Source organism: Dermacentor variabilis, chromosome 3 (assembly GCF_050947875.1).
Source record: "Dermacentor variabilis isolate Ectoservices chromosome 3, ASM5094787v1, whole genome shotgun sequence".
Classification (NCBI taxonomy): domain Eukaryota; kingdom Metazoa; phylum Arthropoda; class Arachnida; order Ixodida; family Ixodidae; genus Dermacentor; species Dermacentor variabilis.
This window is the reverse complement of record NC_134570.1, coordinates 89,570,843-89,585,315: the sequence shown is the minus strand read 5'-3', so window position 1 is coordinate 89,585,315 and position 14,473 is coordinate 89,570,843. Positions and strand designations below refer to the sequence as shown.

The following is a 14,473-nucleotide window of genomic DNA, read 5'->3' as shown; positions in this document are numbered from 1 at the left end:
GTAGATGGAAGACGCCTTTTACTGCCCGCAAATTAAACGTTCCGCTCCTGACTAAGCAAATAACCGCCCAGCACAGACACGAAATCAGGTGCAAAATTTTGCCGCGCGTGGCAGCCAACGTGGAGTAAGTTTTAATTGTAACCAATGAGACTTACTGCTGCTACGAGCTTCCTGAAGAAGTCTTCAATATTCTTTTGTGTTCCCAGTAGCTGAGTAATCAGTATTAATTCCTAACAAACTCTTTATCAATACCTTAACTGCCACAATGTCAATACGGGATGTGTATCCGACGATAGAAAACACTAGCTTCAGCTTTTTGCGATGTGTAAACGTACGTACACCTTTTCTTATGTTTTAATGCGTGAAAGGAAGCCAGCAAAATTTCTAAAAAGCTGCCACGTCCTTTTCTACTCATGCGGAAAGAATAGTTACACTGGAAATTGTGTGTAGCAAGCAATTGAAAGTTGTGTTTTCAAATGTGATCTGCAAACCTTGCATTCACAGTGAGCACATATCGTTATGAATGAAAGAATTGTTAATTATTCCCTCACGATTACTCAAAGGGAATGCAAATATTTTACCGCACAACTCTCGAAACAAAAAGAAAAGCGAGGTGCTCCTAACTACGATCATGTTCACTTTCAGCTTGAACTATGCCCTTCTAACCCTGCCTAGGCTGTGACGTGTTCACAGAATACAGTGAAATGGAAAGAGGCAAAGGACTTGCGCGCTGGGGACGCTGATGACGAAGGACGTCTTCGTCGACGCGGCCGCCCTGTTGATCAAATCCGTGGTGACCGGGTCGCTATCGTCAATGAACGTGTCCCTGCCACGCGCGTAGAAAGGAATGAAGGCATAGTCGCAGGGGCCCACGTCGATCTTCGTGTAGTCCTGCTTGTGGACGCCGAACGTGCAAAATAGCGGCCTCGTGCCCATGGCGTGAGCTGCAGTTAAGCGAAACGGGTCTCTTGTACTGAGAGGCCCAAAGCTGTGTTATTCGCTCGAGAATTTTCACGAGTGAAAGCGAATATCAGTCATTGTTCTCCGCAGTAAACGTTACGGTCTCGAATGTCAAATGCTCCGGCATCAAATACATTTTTTGACGGCACGAAAGTAGGTGCGATAATCACTGACACGGTGACCACCATGACTATCTACATCTATAGGCCTTCAAACACTTTAGAAAATGATACGGCAATAAGATTAATGTTTTTTAGCTGTTATAAAGAAAAACGTTCGAAAATTCATCACATCATCTTCAAGTGTTGCAAACAGGCTGTGTGCAAAATTCGTACGCTGTGCAAGGTTGTGCGAGTGCATCCAACTAAACAAAGCACGTGGCATTGAAAGGAGGGAGATAAAAATGTTGGCGCACGACTTTTTACTCGTGCCTTGCTCCTTTTATCGAAAGCAGCTACAAGTCCACTTACATGCATATGTTTTTTTTTATCACGCGCTATCACACTTCGCGATGCCATAGCGAAGAAGCGCGTGTGCAACAATACATGCACCTGTGAAACGAAGGCGTTGAACTGTCTCCAGGGTGCGAAGCACCGCGATTACTGCGCTTGCCACTACATGCATCCCACCAAATTTCGAGGGTAAATACACTGCATCAAGCCAAGTATGTTGAAAATACTGGCAATAGTGTCATAAAACACTGGTACGTGGTCGGGAGGTAGCTTCAAAGCATCAGTTAGTGCCAGTTTACTATAGGACAACGACGTGCGATGGCGGACACCAGAAAAATCCATCGGGGATGAAGCGCTCAGCGTGTTTTATAACTCACCGATTTATGTCTTTATTCTATAGACATATTATACTACAGTACTGAACCTGATTCACTTAAGAAACCGTGTGGATTAAGCCATCATGCGGCACACGCGGATTTTGCGCCAATAAACAAATCGCGTTTCCGAATTTACATTGCTTGTGGAACAGAATGAAAACGATTCTTGTTACGCTATTTTCGGCACCTTTCTCTCAAACACACCAGCAATATTAATTTTGCATTGCACAAATGAGCAAATAGGTGAGCCGAGCGTATGCTGAGCATTGTCAAACCACTCCAAACTTTTCAGTTGTTCCGTGGAAAGCCACGCTGAAAAAAAAAATAATTTCACCATAGTCTGATTTACGGGCATCACTCTACCTTCACAGTGCCGGTAAGCATCGGCATGAGTGACTTAGCTCTGCCCCGTGTTCGATGGGCCGAAATATCGGCAGTCTCATTCTGTGTTATTCTAGGCCTCCTTAAACACTAAGCTATACGGGTTACTACATGCCCTAGTTACTTGTTAAACCAGCCGCGACAACACCGTGGCGATGTCTTTCTGTTGCTCCGCTCCAGTTCGCGGGTGCAATCCCAGCCGCGGCGGCCGCATTCCGATGAGGACGGAAGGAAATAAGAATCGCTCGTGTACCGTGTATTGGGTACGCATTAAAAAACATCAGAAGGTTGAAATTGATTCGGCACCCCCCATTACGTCGTGTCTCGCAATCCGATCGTGGTTTAGGCACGTATAAAACCCAAGAGTACAACTTTATTTTTCAGAAACCTGTTCGCTGCACCTGTGGAGCGCAAACCTGACGTGACTTCCAACACGCCGCTCGCTCTAGGATAAAAGAATGTGGAGCTATAACGTAAAGCTATTCCAGACTTTTCTATTGCAATTCTCAAATTAGTCCAAGATTATTCAAAAAATGTTCGGGCCACCCTCACTTCGCCTGTCTCTCACGCGACGTCACAAAAACCGCCGAAAACATCTCATGTGATATGATGTGTGCACACTGATTATACATGATTAGACCAAACGAAAGAAAAGTAATTATTTACGATTCGGCAGATATTTCGCCATAATACTGCGCCATTGATCAAACATTTTCGGGCTGCGCCCACTTCGCCTGTCTGCCACGCGACCTCACAAAAGCGCGAGAACTCCCGGCGTCAAAGTGACGTGTACGCGTTAAAGACGCATTAATATGCCGAACAAAACTTTTTTTTCGATATAGCCGCAAACAGTCCCGTTCTGAAAGGAATAGCAGATGGCTGCCTGCCGATTCCTCCGGCACTATCAACTCGGAGTGGCCGGGCAGCATGGATTTATTTGCGTATAATAAACATTTTTCCGTAGCAGCATAACGTTATCGAGCCCTTTCGGCACACATACGACACCACTTTGCGAACACTTGTTTGCTGAAGATCCGGTCTGGCGGCATTTTTGACGTTCCGTTGCACGCCTACGCAATTTTCAACCAGCCACCGCAAGCTAGGTATGGAGAAGTGGACCAATCGCACGCGTCGGCATCACCGCATCACCCTCTTCATCTCATCACCCACTTTCACTGGGCTGGCTCGGCCCTATCGAGCCCCTCTCCCCTTGAGCCTGCACCTCACCCCTTTTCAGTAAATTCAGTAAGAAAATCTGCTCAATATAGGCAATGATGTTCGCTTTGAAAAAAAAGTGACCTCCTAAAAACGAGGAGAGCGTTTGATTAGGCTTTTTAAACAACACAGCCAGTTACCGCCCGATGCTTGCGTCGTTGGTAAGTAACTGTGACGTCAGAAGATTGAATAAAAAAAGACTGGAATAGTTTTATGTTAGAGCGCCGTATATATCTAACTCAGAAAGAAGGTGACGGGTTCACTCGTGCTTCTACAAGGAGTACTTGGAGCATAACTGCACGCAAACCTAATCCACAGGATGTCAAGTGGAAAAGCTTCGAAGGAACGTCGTAGAGAGAATATCCTTATTCATCGCAATCAACAAGGGGTGCTTCCTTTAACTTGCGCATATCTTTTACTGCAATAGCAATTATGCGTCATCGTGGCCGTCATGCCGTCAAGGGTGCTTCCGGACGCCCAGTTTAGGTAGCCGCCGACGCAAGCATCGTGCAGTTGCCCGGAGCGTGGTCTGAACCGCCCACTCAAGCGCTCTCCTCGTTTATAGGAGGTCACTGTTGTTTGCTTTCACAACGCATAGCATTGCGTACAATAAGCGGTTTTTCTTATCCCATTCAGTGAGAAGAGGCGAGGAGTCTGCTCAAATGGAAAGGGCCTCGATGGGACCGAGCGAGCGCAGTGAAATTAGATAACCAGACAACGCGGATGGTGCCGGCGTCTGCGATTGGCCCGCTTCCCCTTCCTTAGCTTGCGGTGGCTGGCCGAAAATCGTGGTGGCGTGCAATAGAAGGATAATAATGCCAGTAAAACCGATTCTCAGCAAATAAGAGTTAGCACAACGATGTCGTATACGTGCCGAAAAGCTCGATAACGTTATACTGCCACGCAAAAAGTTTTATTACGCAAATAAGCCCACTCACCGGCAGGTGCGAGTAGCCGGAGCTTGAGCGATTGGCAGGTAGCCATCTTCGATTGCTTACGGAACGGGACAGTCTCCGGCTATCCAGAAATAAAAATCTGTTTATTTCGGCATATTGATCCATCTTTTTAACATGTGCAAGTCAGTTTGACCCGCTGAGGTTTCGAGATTTTGTGACGACGCGTGACAGACAGGCGAAGTGGGCGCCGCCCTAAAGCTTTTGACCCCGAGCAGGGAGCTAATGGCGAAAGGGCACCGTATCAGAAATTATATTTCTTTTGTTCGGTCTATTCGTGCCATATCGATGTGTACGTCTCATGTCAGAAGGGGAGCCATCGCGGTCTTCGTGACGTCGCATGACAGCCAGGTGAAGTGGGGGTGACTGCCAAGTATATCATGGGTTTCCGCAGTGTTTTCTAAAGCAAATAATAATTTAGATGATGTTTGATATATGCAGCGGGCCCAACGCCCGCACAGCAAGAAGAGATATTTCTTGGGCATACATATGTGTGCATGCGCGTGCACAGGGAAGTGCAGTGTACTCATTCTCCAAGACCTGTGAGCCACAAGTGGCATATTGAATACTGGCTGCCTAAAAGCAAATTCTTTGAAAAAATGTGCAATGTAGCTGCACACGTATAAGCGCAGAAAGCATAGCTTGCAATTATAATTTAAACAAGTAATACAGTATAATTCTGATAGAGAAGCTGAAAAATAAAGCCGCTGGAATGACAACTGTAGACGGAAAAAAGCTTTATATGTCCATTGTTGCAACAGACATTACAGGTCCTGCGACAAAACCCATGACAATCTCTTTCTCATGTTAAATCAATATATTCTCAACGTTCTCGGTTTCTCTTGCAAAATTGTGCCTGCCTTTGACTTTGACATCTACCGCATGTCGTTCTTCGATTTAGACATTAGTGCCTAATTCGTAGATCACAGGACCAGTTGTGGCTTACTGTGAGGTAATTCTATCTGGGCTTCCAACGCGTTCCTACATCTAGGCAAATACTCATAAATCCACTCACGTTCAACAGGGGTAGGCGAAGTACTCGGAGTAGTCACAGGAGGCGGCGTAGGTGAAGGAGGAGGAGGGGTTGGAAGTGGCGGTGGAGGTGAGGGAGGAGGTGGAGTTGAGGAAGCTGGAGTCGGGGGAGAAGGAGGTGCGGGATGTGGAGGAGACGCAGGAGGTGGAGAAGGCGGGGGAGGAGGTGGAGGAGGATGCGGAGGGGAAGGCGGGGGTCGAGGTCGGGGTCGAGGGTGGGGACGCGGAGGAGGCGGTGGAGGTGGGGGAGGCGGAGGAGGAGGAGGCGGGGGACGAGGCCGGGGACGCGGAGGAGGCGGTGCAGGTGGGGGAGGCGGAGGAGGAGGAGGCGGTGCGGAAGCAGGAGGGGGAGGAGGTGGGGGAGGACGCGGAGGAGAAGGCGGCGGTCGAGGTCGGGGTCGAGGGTGGGGACGCGGAGGAGGCGGTGCAGGTGGGGGAGGCGGAGGAGGAAGAGGCGGGGGAGGAGGCCGGGGACGCGGAGGAGGCGGTGGAGGTGGGGGAGGCGGAGGAGGAGGAGGCGGTGGAGGAGCAGGAGGGGGAGGAGGTGGAGGAGGACGCGGAGGAGGCGGTGGAGGGGGAGGAGGCGGAGGAGGAGGAGGCGGTGGAGGAGCAGGAGGGGGAGGAGGTGGAGGAGGACGCGGAGGAGAACGCGGGGGTCGAGGTCGGGGTCGAGGGTGGGGACGCGGAGGAGGCGGTGGAGGTGGGGGAGGCGGAGGAGGAGGAGGCGGTGGGGGAGCAGGAGGGGGAGGAGGTGGAGGAGTACGCGGAGGAGAAACGGGACCAGAAGGAGGCGTGGTGAAGTCTGAGGTAACCTCACTAGTATCGTATGTAGTTGTCTCCTCCGTGACCATCGGCGAAGCGTGCGTCGTTGGTGCAGGTGCAGCTGGGTACAGAGACAGTAAAGACCATTTCTTTTCCTTCCGTATGAGAGCAGAAATACAGAAAGCTCGAGTGTCTGGCTGCGCATAAAATAAACATAGTCGCAGTTCTGGGTATGCAGGTGCCCGCTTTATTTAGTATCTGAATAGGAACCAAGTCCTGTCACGCTAATCCTTTAGTTTTGCCTCCTTGTCTTACTTTCCTGTACATCAGTAGCTCTGACTTTGTGAGAGAGAATGTCAACCCCGTGCTAGCGAGGAAATCCTCTATGATAACAGCTTCTTGTAAGCTTTCCTCTTATCTGACTCGCGACACTCGGGGGACCCAGATGGTGATATCGTCCGCACAGATTACATGCCCGACATCTGGGATGCAAGCCAAGCTCTCGCAGAGCCTGTCCATAGCGATATTAAAGAGCAGCTGTGACAGCACAGATTCCTGGGGTGTGCCGAGACAACCTAGAGAAAGGCCCTTCGGTAACCGTCCCAACTCTGATAAACGCCGTGTGTTCACCAAGGACGGATTTATTAATGTTTAAAAATCTGCTGCTATGATAGAGCTTGGATATCTCACCTAGGATGAACAGTATGTCCATGATAAAAAAAATAATAAAAGAATGTTCAAATAGCATAATAATCAGACATGCGCAGAAAAACTGAACCAGCATATATATAAACGTAGTTTTCTAACCTCGCCCACGAAAAAACTTTTCAAGTCGGAATAATCATCCTGTGGTTCCACCACTTACCTGCTGCTGAATCGCACCAACGTCCTTTTTAAACAAAATCATGCATGGAATTACTGCATGTACGGATCTACCAGCTTGTGTTTCACTGCGAGCACGGAAGAAGACTGTCAGGGAAGATGAATCCTTCCACGTTCCCGCATCTTTCAGCTAAAACTCGCATTTCCAAAGAATGTAATGTGGATATTGTCATTTTCTCCATGCTTATCTTTTTCAAAACGTTTTGTCTTCCTTGTCTTCCGAGCTTCACAGTTTCTCCTCAGCCTTCTTTCTAGCTGCACTTCTGTCTTTTCCTCTAATAGTCTCTTCCACCTTCCGTGTAGGCACGTAATGCAGGTTGCATGTAATTTGGCGCTATTCCTTAATTGTTACTTTTTGCGTATCTGTTTATTTTTATCGCCTTTGTTTCATATACTATTGGTTATTTTGTAACACTGGTCGTAGTCGTTTTACGTTTCTACTTTCTTTGTCTGTGGGCCAGTATTGAGACCTCTAGTTTCTTAGCGGCACACAAAATAGATAGTGATTTATTTCTTATAACTGTCACCAATATATATGGTGCACGACGCAGAGTGCTGCCAAAGATAATGAAACCGTCTACAGCTTCAATGCCACCAGTTCGTCCAATCAAGTATCATTATTGTATTGTAGTCCTTACTTAAGACAGCAAAAGGCACACTTCGTAGTGTGTCTTGTAGTTGAGTATTCTAAAGTTCAACAGTTTGCTCACCTGTGAGAAAACTGAACAGCACGTAGCACAGAGTGACCAGTAGAACAGTCAGGAAGACAAACAGGAGCCCAACCACGGCTTGGACTTGCCTGCGGTTGTAACATTTGTAAAGTTTACAATTGCGTTCGCAACAATACGCAAACATCTCAAGTCGGTCAGGAAAGGGCGATCTCTTCGCTGTGCATGCTATGTTCGCTGTCGAGTTTTCGCGGCTTGGTACGTCATTCGCTCTGCATGGTATGTTCGCTGTCGAGTTTCCACGCCTTGGTACGTCACTGCACGGTCATTGGTAACTACACGTGAAACAGTCTGACTAGGCCCAGTGTCAAAGTGAACTTAAGCGTAAAAGCCTTTGAATTCCTCGGTTACTCTCGATAGAGGGATCAAAAATGAAGACGAGCACCGATCACTGAAAATTTCTTAATTCTAACGTTTCAGCTACCACCTAGGAGCGTCGATGAGAGGAAAATTAAAAAGCGATGAAACAGTGGCTTAAGTACTTCGTATAATGTCCCCGAGACACCTGGCGTTTACTGGTGATAATTTACCACTCTTTCTGTTAACAGTGTCAGTCGTAGTTCTCATGCGTTTGATTATTGATATTTTTTATCTTTCACGACCATATGCACGCGTCGCTCAATGTGTTTTACCTACTAGGCAGCCACTCTGTCATATTCTCGATTTCTCTATTTCAAAAGGTATTGTTCGTTGTGACACGGCTACTGGATAAAGTACACAGCATCCCCGGAGCCAGAAGCCCATCGCTTTCGACAAAATAGAAACATTCTTAATAACATACACATTTTACTAACGCATTCCTGATGCCACTATCCGCGTTTCACTTTTTCAACTTCACGCAAGGTTGTTAACAACAATTGTTTCAAGATGCTACCGTCCTCTACAGGCATCTCCAGGAATTGCTTCCTCGACGCGTTCTCCAGGACCCGTCGGTATAACGGCCACGTTACAACGCGAGAAGCTCAACATGGCGAGGTTCTCTCTAGCAGGTTAATGCATATAAAAGTGCTGTTAGATGAAGCGCCAGCGTGGTACCAATGAAAGTTAGTTGCACAGACGAAAGGCTGAAGTTTGGCAATTCTTCAACAGCGACTGATGCCGCTCTTTGTGGAAGTCCTTGCTTCTAAACATCTAAATGCTGTACTTACGTGTCTAGAAGACTCCAACGCATAGCATGCTTATCTCATCGTCAGCCTGGCTACGCCCACTGCAGGGCAAAGGCCTCTCCCATACTTCTCCAACTACCCCGGTCATGTGCTATTTGTGGCCATGTTGTCCCTGCAAACTTCTTAACCTCATCCGTCCACCTAACTTCCAGCCGCCCCCTGCTACGCTTAACTTCCTTTGGAATCCAGTCCGTAACCCTTCATGACCACCGGTTATCTTCCCTCCTCGTTACATGCCCTGCCCATGCCCCCCCCCCATTTCATTTTCTTGATTTCAACTAAGATGTCACTAATTCGCGTTTGTTCCCTCACCCAATCTGATTTCTTCTTATCCCTTAACGTTACACCCATCATTATTCTTTGCATAGTTCGTTGCGTCGTCTTCTATTTAAGTAGAAACATTTTCGCAAGCCTTCAGGTTTCTGCCCCGTAGGTGAGTAATGGTAAGACACAGCTATTGTACACTTTTCTCTTGAGGGAAAATGGCAACCGGCTGCTCGTTATCTGAGAATGCCCACCAAACGCACCCCAACCCATTCTTATTCTTCTGATTATTGCAGTTTCATGATCCAGATCCACAGTCACTACCAGCCCTAAGTAGAAGGAAGTGGTAAGGGAATAACCCTTACCACTTCTAGTGCCTCGCTACCTATGCTAAGCTGCTGTTCTCTTCCGAGAGTGTTAAACATTATTTTAGTTTCTTGCAGATTAATTTTCAGACCCACCCTTCTGCTTTGCCTGTCCAGGTCAGTGAGCATGCATTGCAATTGGACCCTGAGTTAACAAGCAAGGCAATATCACCAGCAAATCGCAAGTTACTAAGATATTATCCATTAACTCTTATCCCCAATTCTTCCGAATCCAGATCTCTGAATACGTCCGGTACACACGCTGTGAAAAGCATAGGAGAGATCGTATCTCCCTGCCTGACGCCCTTCTTTATTGGCATTTTGTTGCTTTTTTTATGGTGGACTACGGTGGCTGTGCATCCGCTATAAATATCTTTCAGTATTTTACATACGGCTCGTCTACACCCTGACTCCGTAATGCCTGCATTACTGCTGAAGTTTCGACTGAATCAAACGCTTTCTCGTAATCAAGGAAAGCTATATATAAGGGTTGGTTTTATTGCGCACATTTCTCTATCACCTGATTCATAGTGTGAATATGTTCTATTGTTGACTATCCTTCACATAATGCTACCTGGTCCTTTTGTTGACAGAAGTCCAAGGTGTTCCTGATTCTATTTGCGATTACTGTAGTAAAAACTTTGTAGGCAACGGACAGTAAGCTGATCGGTCTATAATTTTTCAAGTCTTTGGCGTCCCTTTTCTTATGGGTTAGGATTATGTTGACGTTCTTCCAAGATTCCGGTACGCTCGAGGTCATGAAGCATTGCGTATACAGCGTGGCCAGTTTTTCTAGAACAATCGGCCAACCATCCTTCAACAAATCTGCTGTAACCTCATCCTCCCCAGCTGCCTTCCCCTTTTCCATAGCTCCCAAGGCTTTCTTTACTTCTTGTGGCGTTAATTGTGGGATGTCAAATTCATCTAGACTATTCCCTCTTCCCTTATCGTCGTGGGTGCCACTGCTACTGTATAAATCTCTATAGAACTCCTCAGCCATTTGAACTATCTATCCATATTAGTAATGATATTGCCCAATTTGTCTCTTAACGCATACATGATTCTTGCCTATTCCTAGTTTCTTCTTCACTGCTTTTAGGCTTCCTCTGTTCCTGAGAGCATGCTCAATTTTATCCATATTATAGATTTTTACGTCAGCTATCTTAGGCTTGTTGTTTAACTTGAAAACTTCTGCCAATTCTGTTCTAGCTCTAGCGTTAGAGGCTTTTATACATTGGCGTTTTTTAATCAGATGTTTCGTCTCTTGCGAAGGCTTACTGATATCCTATCAAACAAAGTTACCCCCGATTTCTATTCCACACTCCTTAATGATGTCGATAAGGTTGTGGTTCGCTGCTTCAACACTAAGGTCCTCCTCCTGAGTTAAAGCCGATTACCTGTTCTGTAGCTTGATCCGGAATTCCTCTGTTTTCCCTCTTACCGCTAACTCATTGGTCGGCTTCTTATGTACCAGTTTCTTCCGTTCCCTCCTCAAGTCTAGCCTAATTCATGATCTTACCATCCTACGGGCACTGCATCGCACCTTGCCGAGCACGTCCACATCTTGTATGAGGCCAGGGTTAGCGCAGAGTTTGAAGACTATTACATTTCTAGTCTCGCCTTTCTGGCTCCTCCACGTCCACTTTCGGTTACCCCACTTGCGGAAGAAGGTATTCGTTATCCGCAAATTATTCCGTTCTGCAGACTCCACTGATAACTCTCCTCTGCTATTCCTATAATCTCAGCCGTATACGCCACTGGCTTGTCTCCAGCCGTCTTGTTGCCTACCCTGGGATTGAAGACGCCAATCAGTGTAGCGTATTTTGTTTTGACTTTACCCATCGCCAATTCCATGTCTTCATAGAAGCTTTAGACTTCCTGGTCATCATAACTATATGTAGGTGCGTAGACCTGTATGACCTTCAATTTGTACCTCTTATTCCTGCACCCTCTCGTTAATGCTATACAATTCCTGTATGTTGCCACCTATATCCTTATTAATCAGCAATCCGACTCCTAGTTCTCGTCTCTCCACTAAGCCCCGGTAGCACAGGACGTGCCCGCTTTTTAGCAATGTATATGCTTCATTTGTCGTCCTAACCAGACTGTGGGATGATTATATCCCATTTATTGCCCGCGAATTACGACAATAGCACTGCTAGACTCGCCTCACTAGATAATTTTCAAGCGTTAAACATTGCCAGGTTCAGATTCCAATGGCGGCCTGTCACAACAGTCAAATTCAAAGCGAATCCGGCCGACCTTGTCGTTCGCTGTTCGCGTGCGCTAGAGTTACTAGAGCTTTAGAATAGGAGCCCCGCAATAGCTTACGTAAGCTATTCTAAATAACCCCAGTCTGGTAAACCGAAGAGTTTCTTTTTCTTCAATTACAGATGCTACATGAAGCTTTCATATGTATTCTGACACTGATATTGGCCTACTAATAATATTATAATAATAATAATATTATATAATATATAATATAATATAATATAATTGTATATTATATTATATTATTATATATTAAATATTATAAATAATAATATTATATAATAATAATAGTATTTGCTGATTGATAATAGCCTACCCATGCAGGCCATCTTAATTACCCCGGTCTGCTAAGGAGAATAGGTGGTTTCCTTCCGTTGCAGATGCAACATGAAACTTTCATCAAAACTATGTCCTTTAACGTTTATGTTGGTAATTTTGTCTCTTACTTACTCACTTGGTTACGTCAACAGTTAGCCTATTACACTACACTGCATTACATTGTATAACATTACATTACAGCAAGATATAACAAGTTGATTTTTGTGTGTCGCACGTAGTGTGATACCTAGTTGGTGCGGACTAAATCCTAGGGAATTGTAGTGTCGATGCTACAAGCCACTCTTCTTCACAAGTAATCTATTCCTCTAACAGCTCGCCATAATGTATTTTAGTTTAGCACTTTCTAGTTATCGTCACAAGTACCTCGTAATCTCACCATAATGTGTATTTATCAGAAGAGACGCTTAAAAAGCGGATCAGAAATGCACTATTGAACGTTCCAATGTAGTCCAAATTGAAATGGTCTAAAACACTTTTTTTTATTTTTATTAAATTACGATGTTTTACGTGCCAAAACCACTTTCTGATTATGCGGCACGCCGTAGAGGGGGACTCCGGAAATTTCGACCACCTGGGGTTCTTTAACGTGCACCTAAATCTAAGCACACGGGTGTTTCCGCATTTCGCCCCCATTGAAATGCGGCCGCCGTGGCCGGGATTCGATATCGCGACCTCGTGCTCAGCAGCCTAACACCATAGCCACTGAGCAACAACGGCGGGTTAAAACTGTTATTACCGTCATTCTAGAAGCGCATCGAATCCCTGTAAACTGTATGAGATCTGCGTTCCCAAAATTTAATCAGGTCAAAGAAGGGCCACTCAGATCTTTGACGCTGATATGACCTCGTCTTTTAATCACTAACGTCGATTTTCTTCTGCGTTTGCACCATTGACGTTTCAAAATCTCCTGCGTTATCTCACCGCAAGACACGTCTAAATAATGACGCGCCACACTGCAATGATCACTCATCTTATCATATTACTCGTGATACATCTCTAGCGTTCGGGAAGGCATCCTGTGCTATAAGACGTTACAAGTATAACCAGACGCAAGAATCCGAACGGATTATCAGCGCAATTTCTTCCCGCACGCTGTCAATCACTGGAACCTGGCACCTAGACCCTTTGCTCAAACTGCCATTTCCAATATTATTAAAGTTAATTTTCACGCTTTCTAATGCTCTCTGACAGAAAATTATTTATACTATTTTATTGCAATCATTTTCTAATCACCACTCTGCTGACAAACTTTCTGCAACAACGCTGTTCTTACTGTTTGCAGTGACATTGTAGGTCGTACTCCAGAAGTGTTCCTTCAAGAGTTGTAAGTAAAAAAATAAACATACACGATTGTAGAATTACAGTATGCTTCGCGCAGATGCGACAGTTTGCTGCTATGTGTTTCATGCTAAGAAACCTCACTTCCTAGTTACCGCTCGCCCTGCCCACTCTTTCGTCTGAAGTCGCGGTTCCTTTCCTCTTTAAACATGTCGGATCAACTGGCCCAAGGTTCTCCCCTCCTGAAGACGTAGGTCAGTGTGGCTCATGAATTTCAGAATTATGCATCTGCTGATGTGAACTACGAGGAAGAAAAAGCAGAGCAGTGCTTACCAGGAATATCGATGACCACGACGATATCTTGTTGTTGGGCTGCGGAAATCACCAAGTGACTGTTGAGTCAGTTTGTGTCATTGAACTTGTATACCGTAGCTGAATTTAAAGACGTACAGAGGAGAACAGTTAAGTACATAGCTTCAGATGTGAATTTGTAACGGTTTATAATATTTTCTATTCTTCTCACCTTTTCGGTGACACTCCGTTACCTTCTATCAATAGGAAAATTGGTGCATCACTATAGAAGGGGAAATAATGGAAAATTAAATGGACCATCACGAAACACAGCTCCAGTAATAATAACCAAGTCAGCCCTATAGGCCCGGATTAATAAAGCTATCAAACACCCCGTCCCGTCACTGGCACGGCACGGCTGTTCATCACGAGCGAGCGTCTCCTCGCCATTTTCTTGTAAATAATGTCACGCTGGTTTATGTTGGCCGATGCGATCAAAGGTACAGCATTTTGAAAGGAAAAAACTGGCCACAAAACGCTATCTCGTGATGGTGACGTGACACTGACTGGTGGGGGCGTTTGACGGCTGTGTGAATCGGGGCCTTACTGTGAGCCGTGAGGGAAGCATTACCTCAGATAGAAAGTGAACTACGAAAGGAAGGTTGCAATGCTTGTTAGAGAGAGAGGGAGATGGAGAGCGCAAGAAAGAAAGCACTTGTCTTTATTAAAACGTACGGATGTGATACCGTGTCTCCCT

The 14,473-nt window shown here is 45.8% G+C and overlaps 1 protein-coding gene across 1 annotated transcript; it reads right to left on the bottom strand.

Moving 5' to 3' along the window:
• Positions 1–687: 687 nt before the first annotated feature.
• LOC142574608 (uncharacterized) lies at positions 688–13,842 on the bottom strand. The gene is made up of 4 exons (XM_075683652.1): positions 13,759–13,842; positions 7,725–7,813; positions 5,354–6,253; positions 688–944 (listed from the first exon to the last, which is right to left on the bottom strand). The coding sequence occupies exons 3-4, from the start codon at positions 6,219–6,221 to the stop codon at positions 688–690; spliced, it is 1,125 nt and encodes a 374-aa protein (XP_075539767.1). The 5' UTR covers positions 6,222–6,253; positions 7,725–7,813; positions 13,759–13,842.
• Positions 13,843–14,473: the final 631 nt, after the last annotated feature.